Source organism: Perognathus longimembris, chromosome 20 (assembly GCF_023159225.1).
Source record: "Perognathus longimembris pacificus isolate PPM17 chromosome 20, ASM2315922v1, whole genome shotgun sequence".
NCBI classification, from domain to species: Eukaryota; Metazoa; Chordata; class Mammalia; order Rodentia; family Heteromyidae; genus Perognathus; species Perognathus longimembris.
In genome coordinates, this window is record NC_063180.1 from 17,488,330 (window position 1) to 17,508,987 (window position 20,658).

The following is a 20,658-nucleotide window of genomic DNA, read 5'->3' on the forward strand; positions in this document are numbered from 1 at the left end:
CCGTCCCCTTCCAGAGGAGCCTCTGGACTTCGCTCAGGTCAGGTGATAGCCCTGGCTCCCCCGCCTTGGTGACTCGGGGCTGGCCCGGCTCCTGGAAGCAGCCGGGTGTGGCATGGCACTTCCTGACGTGGCTCTGGACTCTCCTTGGAACAAAAAGGCTTGGGTCTCAGCTCTTCCTAGAAACCCCTGAGGGCTTTAAAAATGGACTTCAGAAGCAAGCTGGCAGGTGCTCCATGGAGCCCTGAAACCTTCCCTGCCTCCCCACCTCCCCATTCCCTGTGGGCTCAGGTGCTTCCCCGCCATTCTGCCACCTGCCTGTTGGGCCGAGGCCTGCCATCTGACCTTGTTAATAAGCAGGAGTTCCCACATATAGCAAGATTCTGTCTTAAAAAAACAAAACAACCCCATTTGTCAACACTCTAGCCCTGCTGGTTCTGCACCTGATGTTCCTGGGTGTGGGCCTTGCCCCTGGGCGTTGAGTCAGCAGCCTTCCCAGTTGAATCACGGAAGTTTCAGAGCCTATGGCCGGGGCCCTTCCTTGCGGGGTTTGTGTTGGGGCACTATTGCTCTTTTGGCCCTATGCTGACTGGCAAGTGATGCTAAAGATGAACAGTTCAAAGGCCCCCGTGTGGCTCCTGGTGGATGGAGAGCTAGCCCTAGCTACTTGCAGCCTGTCTGGGGGCCCCTGAGACGTGGTGAGACGTGGTGAGGTGCACTAGTCTGCAGTCTGGTCTCATTGTGCTTCTTGGGTGCCTGGTGATGCTGAGGCCAAGTGTCCTCATCGGCAGTGGAATGGCACAGGGTGAAAAACGTCACCAGAGCCAACATGGTAAGGACAGGGGGCTCTTGCTAGGGGCCGGAAAATGCATGATGCAGGCAGAGCAAGACTGGTTGTGGTGGAAAGCCAGTGCCACACTTTGTCTGATGAAAACTGTCTGGAGCTGGCACCGGTGGCTCATGCCTATGATCCCAGCTACTCGGGCATCTGAGATCTGGGGATTGCAGTTTCAAGCCAGCCAGGGCAGAAAGTCTCTTTATCTCCAATTAACCACCAGAAAACTGGAAGTAGAGCTGTGGCTCAAAGTGGTAGATCACTAGCTTTGAGTGAAAAGGCTCAGAGACAAGCTCCCAGACCCCGAGTTCAAGCCCCATGACCACCACCACCAACAGCAGCAAAAAAAAAAAAAAAAGAAAGAAAGAAAGAAACAAGCTGGCACCAGTGGCTCACACCTAACACTTGCTATGCAGGAGGCTGAGCTCTAAACCAGCATGAGCAGGAAAACTGATTCATCTCTATTTAATTAGTAAAAACTCAAAAATGGAGCTGTGGCTCAAGTGGTAGAACACCAGCCTTAAGTGGAAAAAGCTAAGGATAGCACCCTGTTCCTGAATTCAAGCCCCAGGATTGTCAAAGAAAATCAAAGAAAAAGAACCATAATCCCTGCATGCTGGGTGCTAAAGGTCACCATCTGGTAGGATTTGGTTGGTTTCAAAGAAAACATTCTAGAGCCAGGATTAGGATGTTTACAGGGCCAGGACGCTCTGTGCACGGAAACTCCAGGAAAGACTAAACCAATCATGCCACAATTGCTTTTCCAGTCAACCATGTCAGCTCTGCACTGCAGGATGAGGCCACCCTGGAGGGAAGGCTGCCCCCTCACACCCTTGTCCTGTGGCATCTTGGCTCTCCTGACTTCCTAAGATGTAGTGAAAGAGTTGGGGCGCTCTGCATGGCGTCTTCATTCAGATGAGAAGGTAGAGTGGACACGTGACTCCGGGCAGGCCCCATGATAGTATTGCCGCAGGACATTGGGATCATGAGTCCCCTTTTCCCGCAGGGAGGGGAAGACACATTGTCGACAGAAATAATTGGGGAGCACGCAGGGGAAGTAGAAGGGGCTCCCACTAGCTTGGGCTTTAATGTGAGAAAAGTGATGCCATGTCTTTTGGGTCTCTAAATAAGGAATGTCCCACCCATGGGTCATAAAATAAGACCTGAGGAATCTTGAGGCCCAGAGCAGGACAGACGTGTGTGTGTGTGTGTGTGTGTGTGTGTGTGTGTGTGTGTGTGTGTTGTTGGTTCTGGGCCTTGAACTTAGGTCCTGCATGCTTTCCCTTGAGCTATTTCTTTAGTTCAAGGCTGGCACTCTTACTATCTGAGCCACAGCTCCATTTCCTGCTTTTTTTTTTTTTTTTTTTTTTTTTGCTAGTCCTGGGGCTTGGACTCCGGGCCTGAGCACTGTCCCTGGCTTCTTTTTGCTCAAGGCTAGCACTCTGCCACTTGAGCCACAGCGCCACTTCTGGCTTTTCTTATATATGTGGTGCTGAGGAATTGAACCCAGGGCTTCATGCGTGCTAGGGAAGCACTCTACTACTAAGCCACATTCCCAGCCCCAGTCCCCATCATCTTAAAAATTAAAACACTCACAGGCAAGAACTTGACCTGCATGTGATGCGATATAACTATAATCCCAGCTACTCTGTAGGCTGAGTTGGGTAGGCCTGCATAAGGCCGGGAGTTTGAGGCCAGCCTGGCTACTGACCAACAAAACACACTCATTTCAAATGTGCACCAGAGCTATTTTTTCATCCCTCACCACAAATCAATTTTTTGCTTATTTGTTTTGTTTCCTTTCAGTAGTGAGGCTTGAATTCTGGGCCTGTCGGATCTCTGAGCTCTTCAGCTCAAGGCTAGTGCTCTCTATCACTTGAGTCACAGCCCCACTTCTGGTTTTCTGGTAGTTAATTGGAGGTAAGAGTCTCAGACTTTCCTGCCAGGACTGGTTTTGAACCATGATCCTCAGATCTCAGCCTCCTGAGTAACTAGGATGATAGGCGTGAGCCACTAATGCCCAGCTCATAAATCAGTTTTTAGACTGGCCTTGAACTCTTGACTGTTCTGCCTCTGTCTCCTGAGTGCTAGAATATTTTTATTACCCTAGTAAGATTACTTTTTATTATCTTAGTAAAATCTTAAATGCCTACAAAGTTAATCCTGGTTCTTCCCCTCAACTCCCAGCAGTCTTTTCTCCCTTTCAGAACATGCCAGACAAATGACATCATACCAGAGTCTGTGGTGTGGCTTGGGTCATCCATGAATCCCATCATTTCTGTATGTTAGGTCACATTTTACTCATCCATTAGCTGAAGATGGGAGTTTGTTTCCAGTTTCCTCCCCAGATAAACTTCCCTGTGCCCCCAGAATGTGGGCTTCCCCACAGCTGCCATGTTTGTACCCCAGCACTTGAACATGCAGGACACCTGGTACGTGCTGAATACGCATGCCAAAGGGATGAAGGAATGACAACTTTCAGGTAGTGGCAAGTACACCATATGTACAAGGGGTGGGGGGAGAGATGGGTGGGTTGTCTGCAGACAGGGCAGGCCCTTTGAGGGATGGGCTTCACAGTGTACAAGGTCATGAACTATACCCATTCTTACTGCTTGGGGTGAGGCTGACCTACAAAGGGAAATAAAAGGCCACTCCACCTCCTACAGACTGAGGCCCAGGCTCTGGCCCCCCTCCCAGCCTGACCTAAGCCAGTGCAGGGCAGGGAAGGCTGGGCTCAGGCCGGATGCCACTTGAACTTCAGTTCTCAGATCTCAGCTTTCTGAGTAGTTAGATTACAAGTGCAAACCACCAGCCCAGCACACAGCTTGGTATCATGCCCTTGCTGTGTTGCTCAGGTTGACCTTCAGCCTGCCATCCTCTTCCCTCTGCCTCTTAAGTGCTGCCCAGCATAGGGAAAGTTCCACCGTACCCAGTAATAATGCAGTTATGGCTAGGTGTGGTGATGCATGCCTGCAATCCCTGGAGGAGAGGACAGTTGGATCTCAAATTAAGAGAAAATCCTGGGCCAAGGTCATTTCAAGCCTCCATCTCAAAAACAAGCCAGGCACCCAGGCACGGTGGCACACGTTCAGGAGGCTGAGGCAGGAGGATCATAAGGTTAAGACCAGCGTAGGCTACATACTGAAACCCTGTCTGGGGCAGGAGCAGCCCAGAGCACATAGATGAAATGGTAGAATGAATTGCCCACCATGGACAAAGCCTTGGGTTCATTTCTCAGCACGGAAAAACATGGGTGAGGGGACTGTTTGCTGCTCAAATTCATGTTGGGTGCCAATCCCCAGGTTGACAGTGTTTGCAAATCCCCTCTGAGAGGCAGAGCTCCTCCAAAAGCTGTTAGAACTCCTATAAAAACAGCTATTGCTCTCCAGCAATGGAAGAGGTAGGAGTGGAGTGAAGGCAGGTGACCCACTGCTGGACAGGCAGCAGGCGTCTAGATTCCCCTCACCCCCACCCCCATGTGCTGGGGCCAAATTAACCCATCTCAGGTCACAGTCACCCCAAGATAGCTGTCGCCTACGGATGGGAGGGCCACACGGCTTGCCGGTCTCCCCGTGGCTGTCACTGTGGCCTCCTCACTCGGGAGGCCAGGGCGGGACTGTGACTGGAATAAACTTGAAGCCTCGGACAGGGCCGGATGCACTGTAGTTCCCAGGAGGGCTCCTCCGGAAGTTTGCAGCCCCCACCCCTATGGCCAGGCTCCCCCAGTTCCCAGGGAGGATAGTCGGGGTGAAGCCTGGAAAAGGTGGGTGAGTCAGAGCTCCCTACGGGGACAAAGGCTGAGGGTGGGGCTCCTAGGAATTCCTGGGGCGGGCTGACTGCCTCCCTCCCCCGCCCCGGGGCACAGCTGTAGCTCCGGCCTTCCGGCCTTCCCTCCCGACGCACCTCAGCGCCATGGAGTTCGATCTGTCCGCAGGTACAACCCCAGGGAGGGTCCTGCCCAGGTCCTGGGGTCCTCGCGCGGGGCGAGGGGTACACCTAATCTTCTCTCTGCAGCCCTGGGCTCCGCCTCCAACAAGCCAGAAGGGGCAGGCCCGGCAGGAGACCCCAAGTCCTGTCCCCCCAAAGCTCAGGGCGGGCCACAGGCAGGTGCGGCTCAGAGCCCTAGGGTAAGCAACGTCGCCGCCAGGCGCGCCCCAGGCTCGGGAGGGCGGGCAGGGGTGCTGGGGCCGTTCTCCCCTGGGGTCCCCCGCTCACTGCACACCCCACCCAGCAACGCCGCGGGAGCTCCTCGGACTCCAGCAGCAGCAGCGGCAGCAGCTCCAGCGAGGCCGAGGCGGAGGGGAAGGTGAGGCTGCTTGGCCCCTGGGGGCCGGGCCGCGGGTCGCTGGGCCGGGGTCGCAGGGCGGCGCCGGGTGGTGCTGGGCCCGGGGGCGCGGTTCCTTTCCCAGCCCGTCTCCTCTCCCACCCGCCGCCCTCGGCGCCCCGCAGGCCGCCGGCTGCAAGCTGCGCGAGCGCTCCTCGGAAAAGGCCAAGAAGCCCAAGAAGAAGAAGGAGAAGAAGGGGAAGAAGGCCCCCCAGTGACGGCGGACGGGCGGGCGAGGCCATTAAACCTTGCCCTACCCTGCTCTCTGCCGCCCCGGGCCCGCCGGCCTGCCTCGCCCCGGCCGCCGCTCTCTGCTGCCCCCTGCCTGCCTGCTTCGTCCCCGTCCTCGGCGCGCCAGGCCGCCGCTCTCTGCCGCCCCCTGCTGGCCGCCGCGTCCCCCGCCCTCGGCGCGCCCAGCCGCCTGCGTCCCCGCCCTCCGCGCCCGCCCCGGCTGGGCCACAGCGCCCCACAAAACAACACAAACCGAGGCCGCGGAGCATCAGGTTTATTGTTTCCTTGTGCAGCGGGAAAAAGTCAGCACCTTGGCGGGGGCGGGGGGCGGCCGGGGCCTCGGCAGGGCTCGCGGCGAGGGTGAGATGAATCCGCGGGAGCCGTCGGGGCGGGCTCACCGCACCAGGTGGAAGGTGAGCCAGTACATGAGCAGGGGCTGCGCCGCCGCCACCGCCATGGTCAGGTACATGCGCAGCTGGTTGCGCGCCCCGCGCACCGGCACCCCCTCGGCCGCCGCCTCCGATAGGATCTTCAGCCTCAGGGTCCGGATCTGCGGGGAGGGGAGGGGACCGGAGGGGAAGAGGCGAAGGGTTACCTCGTGGCGGTGGGAAAAGACTACTGCTGGCCCCCAAGTCCCCGCGACCGCCTCCTCCCTTCTCTGTACTGAAGGCAGAAAATAGGAGGTCTGAAACCCCGAGGCCAGGCCCAGGCCCTCCCCCAGGACCCCCTGCTGAAAGTGACCTGCAGGAGTCGATTGACAACTGTCCTTTTTTGGGGGGTTGGGGGAGGATGGACCCTAGGGGCCTGGAACACATGCCAGGCAGCTCCTGTACCACTGAGCTACTTACTAGCACTGCCCATCAGATGGCAATTTTGCTCATTCCAAGAGTCTTGGCTTCTGCTCACCCAATCCTCGCAGGACCCCCACCAGCATTCCTTGCTTTTTTTTTTTTCTTTCAGTGCTGGTCTTTGAACTCAGGGCCCCACACTTGCTGGCCAGTGCTCTACGTGTGACCCACGTTCCCAGTCCAATCATTGCATTTTACAAAAGGGGAGCCAGGTTTAAGCAGAGGAAGCAATTTGCTATAAAATCCTGGAGAAGGTTGGTGTCAACCCAACCGTCCTAACACCATCATCAGACTCCATCTGAACGTGCTTTTGAGAAATGTTCTGGGGACATATGGGCTGCAAAGCCGGTCATGTGAGGGGAGAAAGCAAAGGTGACAGCTACCCCTGGAACCAGCAACATGGGTACCTCCTTCCCCAACATCCTGGCTGGCTCTATCTTCCTAGGCTAGTTTGATCATCCCTTCTCCCAGGAAGCCCTCCAGGCAGAAGTGGCCACTGTGGATCCCCTCAGTTCACTAATATGGCTGTCATCTACCTTCCTGGGACTCCTCAGCTTGAACACCCTGGGGGGGTCAGCCCAGGAGGCCTGCGGCCTCAGCCCCACCCACCCTGGGCCCCTGCTCACCATAAACACAAAGATGGACATGCAACACCAGCCCAGAACCAGGTAGTAGCCAATCTTCCCAAAGAGCAGGCCCATGAGGACCCCGCCAATCATCCTGGAGGCAGAGGAAAAAGGGGGTTGAGGAAGAAGCCTGTGGGCTGGTGCTGGCAGGCAGAGTACAGGGCACTCACCCAACATATTTGTAGCCCAAGAAGGCCACCAGGTCGATGGTGGTGAGGTCAGTGTTGACTGTGACCAGGTAGAGGCTGAGCAGGATGGCCAGCACCTCCACGGTCAGCCAGGCCAGAGCTGAGCTTGCCTGTAGCCCCAGAAGGTCCGGGGAAAACCTGCCAGAATCAGCACCCAGTCCCTGTCATTGTCCCGTCATCACCGTGCGACGGCCCTGGGTTGGGTGCTAGAGACCCCAGAGTGACCCAGATGGGTGGGAGCCTGTCATCACAGCAGACCTGTCCATAGACTAACACCCACAGCACTCAGCAGGGAAGGGGGACCTGGAGAAGCTTGTGCTGGACATAGTCAGAGGAGGCGTTCCAGAAACAGCATGGCTGAGCTGATATGAGGACTGAGAGGCTGGGGGTGGGGGGCGGGGAGAAGGGCTTGGTCTTTGTTCCTCATTTAATAACTGGTTCTGATGGCACTTGTTTTCAGTGCCACAAAGGAAAGTGCAGGGGCTAGGAGAGGTGGGGGTGAAGAAGTGACACTGCTGGGAGATAATGGGGAGTGAGCGAGTGCTGGGCAGGTGACTTGAGAGAGACGCACACTCTTGGGCAAAAGAAATGGATGTACCACGGCCCTAGGTTGGGGGTTCTGGATACAAAGAGAGGAGCAGAACAGCAGGCAGGGTAAGCAAAGAAGGAGCCAGAACTGAACATCCCAGCTACTACTGGAGTAAGGAGGTGGGGTGGTGGTGGTGGTGGTGGTGGTGACACTTTTAGGCAACTGGAGAAGAGGACAGATCTGGGGCCAAGGCCCAGAGAAAATAGTGGGAACGGGGGGAGGACAGGGACAGGAATATCTTCCACCAACTAGGGCCAAGGTGGTACCAGGAAGGGTGTTCTATGAGGGGGGGGACTAAGACTTTCAGCTTGCCCTAAGACCCCCCCAACCCAGTCACCCTGCCCAGGCCTGGACTTACCTGTCCTGGGTTCCCAGTGCAAGGCCTGCCACCAAGATGTAGGTGATGAAAGCCATGGCTGGAGAGGCAGGGACACTGATCAGAGGATGAAGGGCCATTTGGGGCCTCTGAATATCCAGCCCCCTGCCACCAATAAAAACCAGGGTGCAGTGGTACAGGCCTGTAATCCCAGCTACAGGGAAGAGGGGACAGACCTGGAATGTAGAGATCTGGAGCATTGACATCAAAGCGGGGGGCCACGGGGGTGTCTTGCTGGTACTGCACCTCCCAGTCCTGAGGAGAGAAGGGGGAGAAGGCAGAACCCCAGACAGAAGTGGGGGTTCTTCCTACCCTGCTTATAGCCCCAGTCCCTGTGCAGAGGTGCTCACCTGGTGTAGGTAGGGAAAGACCAGCAGGCCCAGCTTTTTGCCCACATACACAGTATCCACAGCAAAGTAATACTTGAGCTTCGAGAAGCGGTCGATCTGGGGAGGCAGAGCTCGAACTTGAGGCTCTGTGTGGCCTCTGCCTGACCTCCCACACATACCCCCTTCCCACCAGCCTCTGATTCCTTACATTCTTGTCCACAAGCTCCTTGCCCTGGGCTGCCAGGCTGCTTCCGTAAGCCATGGCCATGTCGGACACAGGGTTTGTCAAGAAGGCTGCCTGAGGGGACGCGGAGACAGCTGGGTAGCCCAGGTTGCCAGGTGCCCGCTGAGCTCCATAGCCCCGACTGTGGGCTGAGCTCGTATCATCGAAAAGCTGATGGGGGTCCGCCATGCCTGGCTGTGACATTGGGACCCTCCGCTTGGAGGCTGCAGGGGAAGAGGAGGGGAAAGAGGCTCATTCACCCTGCGGCAGGCCCTCCAGTTCCCGCCACAGGGAGTGGGGGGCCCAAAGGAGGGTACTGGTTGTACTGGGAGATGGGCTACCAGCCATGCAGGGGATGAGGCCCTTGAGCTCAAACCCCACTACTGCCACACACACAAAAGAAATAGGAGCTGGGAATATGGCCTAGTGGCAGAGTGCTCGCCTCATATACATGAAGCCCTGGGTTCGATTCCTCAGCACCACATATATAGAAAAAGCCGGAAGTAGCGCTGTGGCTCAAGTGGCAGAGTGCTAGCCTTAAGCAAAAAGAAGCCAGGGACAGTGCTCAAGCCCTGAGTTCAAGCCCCAGGACTGGTAAAAAAAAAAAAAAAAAGAAGAAGAAGAAAATAGTATGGTAAAGTCATTCAGCCCACTCATTTTTTTTTTTTTCTTCTTCTTTTTTTTTTTTTGGCCAGTCCTGGGGCTTGGACTCAGGGCCTGAGCACTGTCCCTGGCTTCTTTTTGCTCAAGGCTAGCACTCTACCACTTGAGCCACAGCGCCACTTCTAGCTTTTTCTATATATGTGGTGCTGAGGAATCGAACCCAGGGCTTCATGTATACGAGGCAAGCACTCTTTCTTTTTTTTTTTTTTTTTCCCCAGTCCCGAGGCTTGGACTCAGGACTTGAGCACTGTCCCTGGCTTCTTTTGCTCAAGGCTAGCACTCTGCCACTTAAGCCACAGCGCCACATCTGGCCATTTTCTGTATATGTGGTGCTGGGGAATTGAACCCAGGGCCTCATGTATGGGAGGCAAGCACTCTTGCCACTAGGCCATATTCCCAGCCCCACCAATCCTAGCTATTATGAAGGAGGCTGAAGATCTGAGGATCAAAATTTGTAGCCAGTTGGGGCAAAAAGTCCACAAGACCCTTATCTGCAGTAAGCCACCAGAAAACTGGAAGTGGTGCTATGGCTCAAGTGGTAGAGCACTAGCCTTGAGCTGAAGAGCTCAGGGACAGTGCCCAGGCCCGGATTTCAAGCCCCAGGACCAAAACAAAACAAAACAAACACCAAAAAAAAAAAAAAAAGCTAGGTTGTGGCACAGGTCCTCAGCTAATACTCCAGAAACTCTGCCTTATTCTGAGGCACAGAGAACAGAGTAATAACAATGAGAAGAAGACAGGGATAAAAGTATCCATTTCCAGAACCCTCAGGCCTCTTGTAGAATGAGGTTAACTATCCTGCCTGGGCAGGAGCTGATGTGAGGCAAAATGACACCCTCAAACTGCTCATCCCCACAAAAAGCATCTGGTCCATGTCACATCAATTAGCAGCCTCCAGGTCTTCCTCTCCATTTCTTTTCTTTCCCCTTTCCTGGGATGGAACCCAGGGCCTCACCCAAAGTAGACAAATGCTCTATCACTGAACCCTAACTCCATCCTGTCAATTCTTTTGTGGCCTGAAAAGAGATCCAGGTCTCTTCAGAGTCAAGCAAGCAGCATGGGCCCTGCCTGCCCTTGTGCCTCTCCTACTGCTTCTTGAAAGTTCTGCTAGCCTTCCTCCCTCTGCCCTTGGTATGTAGTCACCTAGATGTTTCCCTACACTGTCAATACCTAGGACATTCCACTTGCCTGACTCAGTCAACCTCCAAATCTCTGCACCCGTCTCACCTATCCGACCTCCCTGCTGTACACCAACCACCACAATGAAGAAAACAACTGCTGTGCCTTCCCAGAACTGACTGCACCTGACTGGTGTCTCTCCAGCTCCCTGGGGAATGTGAGCCAATTTTCCACCCTTGCCCTGGTTTTGTGCCTGTCACCTAGCCCATTCTCTCCCACAGCCAGTGCACCTCTAGCTTCTTATGCTCCATCTTTAGCCACTATTAATTAGTTTCTTGGCTCTAGTCCTGCGTCGGGTCACTTCCAGAACTCCCTCTGGCTGTTCCTGGGCCTTATCTCAATGTCTGCAGGTACAGTCTGACGTCCACTCTGTTTCACTAGTGTGTGTGTCCACTCTGTTTCACTAGTGTGTGTGTGTGTGTGTGTGCGTGCGCCAGTTCTAGGACTCAGGGCCTGAGCACTGTCCTAACTTAGCTTTCTCATTCAAAACTAGCATTCTATTACCTGAGCCACAGCTCCACTTCAAGCTTTTTTTGCTGGCTAATTAGAGATCAGTCTCACTGACTCATGCCCAGGATGGCTTTGAACTGCAGTCCTTAGATGTCAGCTTCCTAATTAGGGAGGTTTACAGGTGTGTCACTGGCTCCAGCAATCTTTCATCATCCTTAGACGTCACTTGTTCTTGGAACCCCAGACACTATAGGCCTGAACTGAAGCCTCTGGGTGCCCACAACTCCTCTGTCCCAGGACCTCTGCTTGTGTTTCCCCATGCCTGGCTTCTACTTCCAGTCATGCATCCATGACTCCATGCTGTCACTGTCTCCTGCTCTGTGCTTGCCACTCCATGTGGACAAAATGAGTACCTGGGGCTTTTCCCTCAAAAGCCCTAGTCACATCCGATTACTCTCTAAACTATCTTGTTGAATTATTTCCCAGATACTTTAGTACCTGTATCTGAGCTGTAAGACAGCAAGAACTAGGGCTAGTTTGGGTCAACTGGGTCCCCAAATTCCAGCACAGGGCCTGGCACGAAGAGGAGGGGGAAAAGACATTATTGAATGAATAAACCAAACTTTCAGTGTATATATGACGATGAACTTCAGGCAGAGGTCTACTAATTCAGATTTGGGGAAAGGAGGGAACAGCCAGGCGCTGGTGGGTCATGCTGGTAATATCAAATACTCAGGAGACTGAAATAGGAGGGCTGTCCTTCGAAGCCCAGTCCAGGCAGGAAAATCCACCAGACTCATCTCCAATTAACTAGCAAAAAGCCCAAGGTGGAGCTGTGGCTCAAGTAGTACAGCACCAGCCTTGAGCCAAAATAACCGAAGGCCCCGAGTTCAAACCCCAGGACCAGCACACACAAAAAGAAAACTGCTAAAGACCCTATCCCTAATGCACCCCTTACCCCCAAGGCGCCTACAGCCTCCATGCACCCCGTGCCCCCTGGGGGTCCCCTGCCCTACTGCACCCCGTACCCCCAAGGCGACCCCTACCCGGGCCTGGCATCCCCGCGCTGGGCATAACTCGAAGATTCAGATCTCCAATCTCCTGACCTCCGACCTGTAGTGACCTCGCCAACCGCCACTCTCGGCCCCTGCCACGCCCCTAACCCGCCCGAGCTTCCTCAGCAGGCCACGTACGCCACTTACGCAGCCGCGGCGGCCCCGTCGCCGCCAAGCCTGCCGGGTGCATCTTTCACCGCCGCCGCCGCCGCCGCCGCTGCCGCCTCAGCCGCGGCAGTGAGCGTACCCGCCCGGCTCCCGTAGCCACGCCCCGTGAGTGACGCCACGGCCAATGAGCCTCAAGACTGGCCGAAGTGGCCCCGCCCTCTCCCTGAGGCTCGGGCGAATGGGCGGTGCCTTCCGTGAGAGGCGGGAACTAGGGTCAATGACATGAGGCAAGGGGCAGGAGGGCGCGGCCTGAAACCATCATTACAGTGAGCGGGTCAGGTGTCCAGCGAGGTGGTCGATGGGAAATGGAGTCTTCTAGAGGCAGGCGCTCAATTTGTGTGGCTAAGAGCATTAGGAAGTTCCAGAGGCGAAGGTGAGCTTGTGTCCTGGAGGGGCTGATCAGAGTTCTGAGGCCTCTCTCGCTTACAGATTTTTAGAGTGAATATTTGATTGGTTTTCTATTTCCTCTTTTGTGTGCCGGTTACTGGATCTTGAGCTCGGGACTTGAGTGCTGTTGCTGAGCTTTTTTTGCTTAAGGCTGGTGGTGGTCTACCGCTTGAGCAAGAGTTCCACTTCTGGCTTTTGCTGATTAATTGGAGATAGGAGTATCTTGGATTTCCCTGCTCAGGCTGGCTTTGAACTGTGATCCTCATATCGCAGCCTCCTGAGTCCCTAGGGTTACAGATGTGGGACACTGACACCAGGCCCTCTGAGTTATTGGGGGAAGGGGGGAATCTTGAGGGCCTCTCTGTGATGAGTCTTGCCCCAGTTGAGTTCTTTTTTATTAGTTTCCTGTTCTTTACTTCCCAAACCCTTAGTTTCTACCAACATTTTCTCCATATTTACTCCTGAGTAAATGTAGCTTATTTTTTAATTACTAAAGCAATTATTTTGCCCTCTTTTTGGGGGGTGGGGGTCGGTTGTGGAGCTTGAACTCAGGACCTGAGCACAGTCCCTGAGCTCTTTTGCTCAAAGCTAGCACTTTAACACTTTGAGTCACAGCTCCACTTCCAGTTTTGTTTTGTTCCTTTTGTGTTTTGTTTTTTGCCAGTTCTGGGGCTTGAACTCAGGGCCTGAGTACTGTCCTGGAGCTTTTTGCTCAAGGCTAGCACTTAAGCCACAGAGCCACTTTCAGCTTTTTCTGCTTATGTGGTACTGAGGAATTGAACGCAGGGCTTCAAGCATGCTAGGCAAGCACTCTACTACTAAGCCACCTTCCCAGACTCCACTTCCAGTTTTTGAGTTGTTCATTGGAGATAAGAGTCTCACAGGGACTTTTCTGTCTTGGCTGTTTTCAAACCACAATCCTCAGATCTCAGCCTCCTGAGTCACTAGGATTACAGGTGTGACCCATCAGCGCCAGGCTATTTTGCCTTCTTTTTTGGTCTATTCTATGACAACAGTCATCTTTCAGTATCCATGGAGGATTAGTTCCAGGACTCCAATTGATACCAGAATCCTCGGATATAAAAAAATGATGAATGGACCAGGCACTGGTCCATATATATCCTACTCAGGAGGCTAAGATCTGATGATTGTGATTTGAAGCCAGCATGGGCAGGAAAGTCTGTCATACTCTTATCTCCAATTAATGAGCATAAAAGCTGGAAGTGGAGGTATGGTTCAGATAGATAGATAGATACATACATACATACATACATAGGTTGGTAGATGTCATAAATACACTTAGTATATAAGTTTTCTCTCTCTGTACTTACAGCCAACCAGCTCAAACCCTGGGCCTCACATACACTAGGAACATGTTCTACTGATGAACCTTACCTCTGGTTCCTTAAATAATTCCATATTATTTATGAAACTTAATATGACATAAATCCAATATAAGTAGTTTTACTGTGTGTATGTGTGCACGTGCATGTGTGTTTGCACATGTGTTCATGTGCCAGCCCTGGGGCTTGAACTCAGGGCCTGGGCACTGTCCCTGAGCTTGAGCCATATCACCACTTCTGGCTTTTTCTGTTTATGAGGAATCAAACCCAGGGCTTCATGCATGCTAGACAAGCACTCTACAACTAAGCCACATTCCCAGCCCCCTGTATTCCATTTCTAAGCTTAAGTTTTCTCATCTTCTGTTGTAATTCAGAATGACATGGAAGGTGTTGAAGATTCACAAGTGGCCACTCCCTGCTCACTGGCAGCTACTCTTGCTATTTTTGTTACCATATATCTTTTCCTATGGACTGTCAGCCACATTTTGGGCTCTGTTCCAAGAATAGGCACAATTTTATACTTAGATTCAGTTTGGCCTATCTGAGCTGGGTTACCAGCCCCTCCATTCCTGTGTGGCTTCTTTGCGGTTTGGATTCTGGGCTGCCCTCCAGATGGCCTCCAGGAAGGTACTGAGTTCTTGCTCCCCACCCTCAGAGGGGTGTGTGTGGAGAAATCCTAGAAGGGCAGATAAGAAACACCCCCCACCCCCTCCCCACACAATTTGGTGCTAGGGATTGAACTCTGCCCTTACACATGCTAGGTGTACCATGTACCACTGCCATAGTCCGGCTGTCCCTCTTACGGTCATGTTTTGCACCTTTCCTAGTAAACCCTGGCCTGGCCTCCTCCTGGTCTCATTTAGGACAAACCCCTCCCCCCCCCCTTTTCAGGAAGTTCTCTTGATTTATCTCTCTAGGCTGGGTTATCCTCTTCCGGCATCCTAGCCCTGGTCTCTGTGGGTTGTCCCTGGCTGGACAGACTGTCATTTCCCCCCCCCCCACACACACACACACATACACACAGGGCCCCCAAGAGACCGTCTTGATGTCCTCTGTGTCCTCAATATTTCCCTAGTACAAAGGGGGAAACTTGAGCAAAGATGTCATGAATAAGTGAGACCCCCCCCCCCACACACACACACAGCCCATCCCGGAAAAGCGCAGGAAACCTCTGGTGTGGGTCATGGTGGCCTCGGTTCAGGGGGGGGGGGGCGGTCGGGGCGGTGGACGCCAGGCCACCTACCTCACCCCCAGGTGAGAGGGCTCTGGCCAGTGGAGGGAGGGAGGCTGGATTGCAGTTTGGACGGCACCCAGGCGCAGCGCAGCGCACAGCCTCAGCACCTGTGATTCAGGCTCCGCCCTCTCCAAACTCCAGGTGTCCACACCTGGTTGAGGGTGTGTGTGTGTGTGTGTGTGTGTGTGTGTGTGTGTGTGTGTGTGTGTGTTTGGGCGTGCCTCAGTTTCCCAGCACAGAGGCGTTGCTCCAGCCAACCTCTCCCCCACACCTCCTTCTGCTCCTCCCTCTTTTCCTTCTTCCTCTTCAGCGCCGCGTCTTGAGTTCTCTCCCGGAACTCGCCCGGGGCGGCGGGGGGCCACGTCAGCGGGGTGCCGGGAGGGGCGGGGGTCGCCATGCGTCGGGGCGCAGTCCTGGCGGGCGCCCTGGGGGTCTACGCCGGGTACCTGGTGCTGGGCGCGCTGCTGGTGGCCCGGTTGGAGCGGCCGCACGAAGCCCGGCTCCGGGCCGAGCTGGGGGCCCTGCGGGAGCAGCTGCTGGGACACAGCCCCTGCCTGCCGGCGCCCGCCCTGGACGCCTTCGTGGAGCGGGTGCTGGCCGCCGGAAGGCTGGGGCGCGCCGCGCTTGCCAACGCCTCGAACCCCCAAAACACCTCGGACCCAGCCTGGGACTTCGCCTCCGCGCTCTTCTTCGCCAGCACCCTGGTCACCACCGTGGGTAGGTGATTTTTAGGGGCCCAAGAACCCTCATCTTGGTATCCCCCTACCTGGGACTGGGATCTCCTTAATTCAGCCCCCCCCCTCAAAATAGAGCCTGATCTCCACCCCCACCCCCCATTCAAGCCCTTTCCAGTCCTCTAGGAGTAGAGTCCTTCTGGTTCCAGCCTCTGAGGTTCCACTCACTCTTCCATCTCAACGTCCTCCTCACCTCTGGGCCTGGGTGCCTCCAGTCCCCTCTGGGTCTAGGACTGGCCTCAAAGTCCAGCAAGAACCCAGGAACCCCCAGATCCCAGCCGGTGTTTCCCACCTGTCATCCTACCTACCCAGGAGGCTGAGAGCTGGGGATCACAGTTGGAAGCCAGCCTGGGCAGAAAAAGTCTGTGAGACGCCCATCTCCAATTGCCCAGTGAAAAGCCGAAGTGGAGCTGTGACTCCAGTAGGAGAGTGCTAACTGGCCTTCAGTGAAAAAGCTCTGGGATCCGTGTCCAGGCCCTGAGTTCAAGCCCCAGGACCAGCACACACAAAAAGGCTCAGGACTTTCCACCCACCATCCTGCCGTCTCTGGCAAGGGGGCCCCAGCCACGCCAGGAGCCTTGTCCGGGTCTCTTGGTACTTTCTCTCTACTTTCTTTTTGGTACAGTCTCTCTACTTTCTGGGACCCCTATCCCCCAGCCAGTCTCCTCACTCCTGCCCTAGTAGGACCTCATCTTCTCTCCTCTAAGGGTACCATCCAGCACCAAAAGCCTTTCTTCCAGTAAAGAGTCCTGGGTAGCAGCTAGGCCACACCAGACCGCCTCTCTGTATGTCTGGCGGCCTCCTGAAAAGACCCCAGGCCCAGGGCCCCCTTATCCTTCTCCTTTCCTGTAGACTGACACCAGCATAAGACACCACCCCATCTCCACATTCTTCTCAACTTGGATGCTGTCTCCCCTGGATCTGGGGTTCCCAAACTAGTAGCCTAAATGACCCTCTGCCAGGACTCCCACCTCTCTGTCCCCAAACTGAAGACTCTCCAAAAGAGCTTCGTATGTGTGTGTGTGTGTGTGTGTGTGTGTGTGTTGTGAGCTCATTGTGTGTCCACTCTGTCCTCTGGGATTACAGATGTGTGCCACTATCCCCTTCCTAGAGATCTTGCACCCATAAGCACCTCTTTAAACTCATGAATGACCCTGAACTCCCTCAGTAAGATCTTTAGAACCACCTGGACTCCTGGGGACTCTAGTACCTTCTATGCAGGTCAGAGCTTGGCTCTTCATGGGCTATCCTTGACCTCAGGGGTCTTGCTCACCTCAGATTTCCTATGCAAGGGCAATCCCTAGGGACTCAGGACCTCAGGACCGCCCCCCCCCCCCCACCTCCTCCAGAACCACAGCCTGCACTTAGTTCCTCACCCAACAAAACTGCCCAGTGTGTTTGGGAACTGAAATTCTCTCCTTCCCCTCCCCACCCCCCGGGAATTCCAGCCACTTTGCACCCAGATCTGTCCCTAGCACCCCCTGGAAACCACTTCTCTCTCCATTCTTCTTTTTTTTTTTTTTTGTGGAGGTGGGGGTGGGCAGTCCTGGGGCTTGGACTCAGGGCCTGGGCACTGTCCATGAGCTTTTTTTCCTCAAAGCTATGCTCTTCCATTTGAATAACAACTCCACTTCTGGCTTTTAACCAGTTAATTGGGGATAAAAGTTTTACAGATTTTCCTGCCCAATGTTGATTTCAAATCTCAGTCCTCAGATCTCAGCCTCCTGAGTAGCTAGGCTTCACTCTTGACATGCACTTTTTTTTTTTTTTTGCCAATCCTGGGACTTGAACTCAGAGCCTGGGCACTGTCCCTGAGCTTCTCTGTGCTCAAGGCTAGCACTCTACCACTTGAGCCACAGCTCCACTTCTGGCTTTTTCTGTTTATGTGGTACTAAGGAATCGAACCCAGGGCTTTAGGTATGCAAGGCAAGCACTCTATCACTAAGCCAGATTCCTAGCCTACCTTGACATCGTTCTCTAGGATTGTCTGCCTCATCGCCTCCCAAAGGACTTCTTGGGGGCAAAAGGTCCTCTGCTTGAGGCCACCACTTCTGATTCCATTTGCAATCCAGGAAAACACCTCCTGGTGCTTTGCCCTCCTTTCTTTAGACCCAGTATCTGGTTCAAATTAGAACACCATCCCTTGATTTTAACATGGTCACATGGTATCTCCTGCCTGTAATGCCAGCTACTCTAGAGGCAGACATGGGGAGAACTGTGGTTCAAAGCCAGCCTGACAAAAAATGTGAGTGAGCCTCAGGAAGCTAAGATCTAAGGATCCCAGTTCAAAGCCAGCCAGGACAGAAAAAAGTCCATGAGGCTCTTATCTCCAGTAAATCAATAAAAAGCCAGAAATAGAGGTGTGGCTCAAGTGGTAGAGCACCAGCTTTGAGAAAAAAAAAAAAAAAGCCATACAAGAAACATAAGGTCCAGGGCTGGGGATATGGCCTAGTGGCAAGAGCGCTTGCCTTGTATACAAGAGGCCCTGGGTTTGATTCCCCAACACCACATATACAGAAAACGGCCAGGAGTGGCACTGTGGCTCAAGTGGCAGAGTGCTAGCCTTGAGCAAAAAGAAGCCAGGGACAGTGCTCAGGCCCTGAGTTTAAGTCCCATGACTGGCCAAAAAAAAAAAAAAAAAAAAAGAAACATAAGGTCCAGAGTTCAAGTCTCAGTCCCAGCACATACACACATGAAAAAAAGTTACTGAAACTACCTCAACCTTCAAGCTAGGTGTGGTGGAGCAGGCCTGTCATTCCAGCTATGTGGGAGGCAGAGATAGCACCATCTTGGTGGGAGATCTGCCCAGACAAAGAGGTCTTATCTGAAAAATAGCTAAGGTTAAAAAGAAAACAAAACAAAAAAACTTGGAAGCTAGGCTCTGGGTTCATGCCTGTAATCCTAGCCACTGAGGAGGCTGAGATCTGAGGATCAAAGTTCAAAGCCAGCCTAGGTAGAAAAAAGTCTCCTCCTGAGATTCTTATCTCCAATTAACCACTCAAAAGTCAGAAGTGGCACTGTGACTCAATATGGTAGAGCACTAGCCTTGGGCATGAGAGCTCATGGGCAGTGCCCAGGCCTTGAGTTCAGGACCCACAACCAACCAACTAGCCAAAAAAAACCCCCACAAAAAACCCCAAACCACAATAACAGTGTGTATGGGGGGGGGGGGAAGAAGAGGGAGGGGGTTGTAGCTCAAGTGGGAGAGTGCTTGTCTAGCAAGTGTGAAGCCTAAATTCAAACCTCAATACCACAGTAAATAAAGAATTTAAAAAAATATTCAGAAGACCAGACCCTGGAAAGTCTCTACCTTCATCCCATAGTCCCATAGCACACCTGGGAAATCCCTCCCTGGCCAGATCAGGTGCTCTATTACTGCCTCCCTCTCCCCAGCCCTCCTCTGCTTGTCATGATCTGGAACAAGGAGGAAGCTCCCTTCAGACTCTTCCCTGCTCCTCCAGCTTTAATCCTCCTCATTATTATTTTCTCTCAGTTATGGAGCTTGAACTCAGGGCTGGGTGCTGCCCCTGAGCTCTTTTGCTCAAGGCTAGTGCTCTACCACTTGAGCCACAGCTCTACTTCTGGTTTTATGGTTGTTCATTGGAGATAAAGAGTCTCATGAACTTTTATGCCTAGGCTGGCTTTGAACCATGATCTTCAGATCTCAGCCTCCTGAGTAGCTGGGCTGACAAGTGTGGACCACCGACATCCAACTCACTTTTGCCTTTTTTCTGGTTAATTGGAAAGGAAAGACTGTGTGGAAGGGAGAGGCTGTGGGAGGAGAGCGGTGGGATCAGGGAGGAGTCTGGCCTCAGTGGAGGTCCCAGTGGGCCAGAGGACTCACCCTTATCCACAGGCTACGGCTACACGACTCCACTGACCGACGCAGGCAAGGCCTTCTCCATCGTCTTCGCCCTCCTGGGAGTGCCCACCACCATGCTCCTGCTGACCGCCTCAGCCCAGCGCCTGGCACAGTTGCTTACTCACCGCCCCTTGTCTTGGCTGAGCCTGCATTGGGGCTGGGATCCTCGGCAGGCAGCCCGCTGGCACCTGGGAGCCCTGCTAGCGATCGTTATGGCTGTGTGCTTCCTGGTGCCGGCAGCCATCTTTGCCCACCTGGAGGAGGCATGGAGCTTCCTGGATGCTTTCTACTTCTGCTTCATTTCTCTGTCCACCATCGGTCTGGGGGACTATGTACCAGGGGAGGCCCCTGGCCAGCCATACCGGGCCCTCTACAAAGTGCTGGTCACAGGTGAGCTGGTGGGCACCTGAGGGGAAAGGGTGTGAGCAGGCAGAGGAGGGCCCTGTTCTGGGGAGCTGAGCCTCCAGGTGGATTTCTCACCCCCTGCTGTGTCTACAGCATACCTCTTCCTGGGCCTGGTGGCCATGGTACTGGTGTTGCAGACTTTCCGCCACGTGTCTGACCTCCATGGCCTCACCAAGCTCATCTTGCTGCCCAACCCATGCCCTGCCAGGCTCGGGGAAGAAGAAGAGGATCACACGGACATTCTGCAGCCCCAGCCTGAGCTACACCAGCACCTGTCCACCAGTGCCTATGTCGACTACGAGTCCATCCCCAGGTAGCTGGGCAGGTGCTGCCTCACCCAGCAGACAGGATGGACTTGGCCTGGGCAAGGGGGCCCACATGGCGGTGGCTAGAGCTGACCAGGCACTGGCGTGAGCCAGGCATTCTATTAATCATTTCTCTTTCTACATATCCTGGGTTCCTCTGAGCACCAAGATGTCCTTTTTTTGTTTTTGTTTTGTGCCCATCCTGGGACTTGAACTCAGGGCCTGTTCTAGTGCTCTTCCACTTGAGCCTCAGCTCCACTTCAGTCTTTCTTGGTGCTTAGTTAGAGGTAAGAGTCTCACAGGCTTT

The 20,658-nt window shown here is 54.0% G+C and overlaps 3 protein-coding genes across 6 annotated transcripts; 2 read left to right on the top strand and 1 right to left on the bottom strand.

Annotated features, from left to right (window-relative positions):
* The first annotated feature begins 4,579 nt into the window (after nt 1-4,579).
* C20H19orf33 (chromosome 20 C19orf33 homolog) lies at nt 4,580-5,539 on the top strand. Of its 2 annotated transcripts, none has more exons than XM_048368656.1 (4): nt 4,580-4,766; nt 4,847-4,959; nt 5,064-5,138; nt 5,285-5,539. In XM_048368656.1, the coding sequence occupies exons 1-4, from the start codon at nt 4,745-4,747 to the stop codon at nt 5,372-5,374; spliced, it is 300 nt and encodes a 99-aa protein (XP_048224613.1). In that variant the 5' UTR covers nt 4,580-4,744; the 3' UTR covers nt 5,375-5,539. The 2 variants fall into 2 exon arrangements, with proteins under 2 accessions (XP_048224613.1, XP_048224612.1); XM_048368655.1 differs by having other exon boundaries at nt 5,282-5,532.
* A 107-nt stretch (nt 5,540-5,646) lies between these two features.
* Yif1b (Yip1 interacting factor homolog B, membrane trafficking protein) lies at nt 5,647-12,137 on the bottom strand. Of its 3 annotated transcripts, none has more exons than XM_048368650.1 (8): nt 12,061-12,137; nt 8,552-8,790; nt 8,365-8,460; nt 8,191-8,269; nt 7,997-8,054; nt 7,032-7,187; nt 6,862-6,955; nt 5,647-5,937 (listed from the first exon to the last, which is right to left on the bottom strand). In XM_048368650.1, the coding sequence occupies exons 1-8, from the start codon at nt 12,101-12,103 to the stop codon at nt 5,782-5,784; spliced, it is 921 nt and encodes a 306-aa protein (XP_048224607.1). In that variant the 5' UTR covers nt 12,104-12,137; the 3' UTR covers nt 5,647-5,781. The 3 variants fall into 3 exon arrangements, with proteins under 3 accessions (XP_048224607.1, XP_048224606.1, XP_048224608.1); XM_048368649.1 differs by having other exon boundaries at nt 12,052-12,137; XM_048368651.1 differs by lacking the exon at nt 12,061-12,137 and adding an exon at nt 11,905-12,000.
* A 3,303-nt stretch (nt 12,138-15,440) lies between these two features.
* On the top strand, nt 15,441-20,652 carry Kcnk6 (potassium two pore domain channel subfamily K member 6). The gene is made up of 3 exons (XM_048368648.1): nt 15,441-15,762; nt 19,636-20,031; nt 20,140-20,652. The coding sequence occupies exons 1-3, from the start codon at nt 15,441-15,443 to the stop codon at nt 20,361-20,363; spliced, it is 942 nt and encodes a 313-aa protein (XP_048224605.1). The 3' UTR covers nt 20,364-20,652.
* The last annotated feature ends 6 nt before the right edge of the window (nt 20,653-20,658 follow it).

What these genes read in the sequence shown, in the direction of transcription:
- C20H19orf33 (XM_048368655.1), top strand. Translation starts at nt 4,745, where the DNA reads ATGGAGTTCGATCTGTCCGCAG. An exon ending in GTGCGGCTCAGAGCCCTAGG is followed by an intron (nt 4,960 to 5,063) that starts GTAAGCAACGTC and finishes CACCCCACCCAG; the next exon opens with CAACGCCGCGGGAGCTCCTC. An exon ending in AGGCCGAGGCGGAGGGGAAG is followed by an intron (nt 5,139 to 5,281) that starts GTGAGGCTGCTT and finishes GGCGCCCCGCAG; the next exon opens with GCCGCCGGCTGCAAGCTGCG.
- Yif1b (XM_048368649.1), bottom strand. Translation starts at nt 12,103, where the DNA reads ATGCACCCGGCAGGCTTGGCGGCGACGGGGCCGCCGCGGCTGCGTAAG. An exon ending in TCCAGATCTCTACATTCCAG is followed by an intron (nt 8,055 to 8,190) that starts GTCTGTCCCCTC and finishes CTGCCTCTCCAG; the next exon opens with CCATGGCTTTCATCACCTAC. An exon ending in TGTCCATCTTTGTGTTTATG is followed by an intron (nt 5,938 to 6,861) that starts GTGAGCAGGGGC and finishes CCCTCCCCGCAG; the next exon opens with ATCCGGACCCTGAGGCTGAA.
- Kcnk6 (XM_048368648.1), top strand. Translation starts at nt 15,441, where the DNA reads ATGCGTCGGGGCGCAGTCCTGGCGGGCGCCCTGGGGGTCTACGCCGGG. An exon ending in CACCCTGGTCACCACCGTGG is followed by an intron (nt 15,763 to 19,635) that starts GTAGGTGATTTT and finishes CCTTATCCACAG; the next exon opens with GCTACGGCTACACGACTCCA. An exon ending in CTACAAAGTGCTGGTCACAG is followed by an intron (nt 20,032 to 20,139) that starts GTGAGCTGGTGG and finishes CTGTGTCTACAG; the next exon opens with CATACCTCTTCCTGGGCCTG.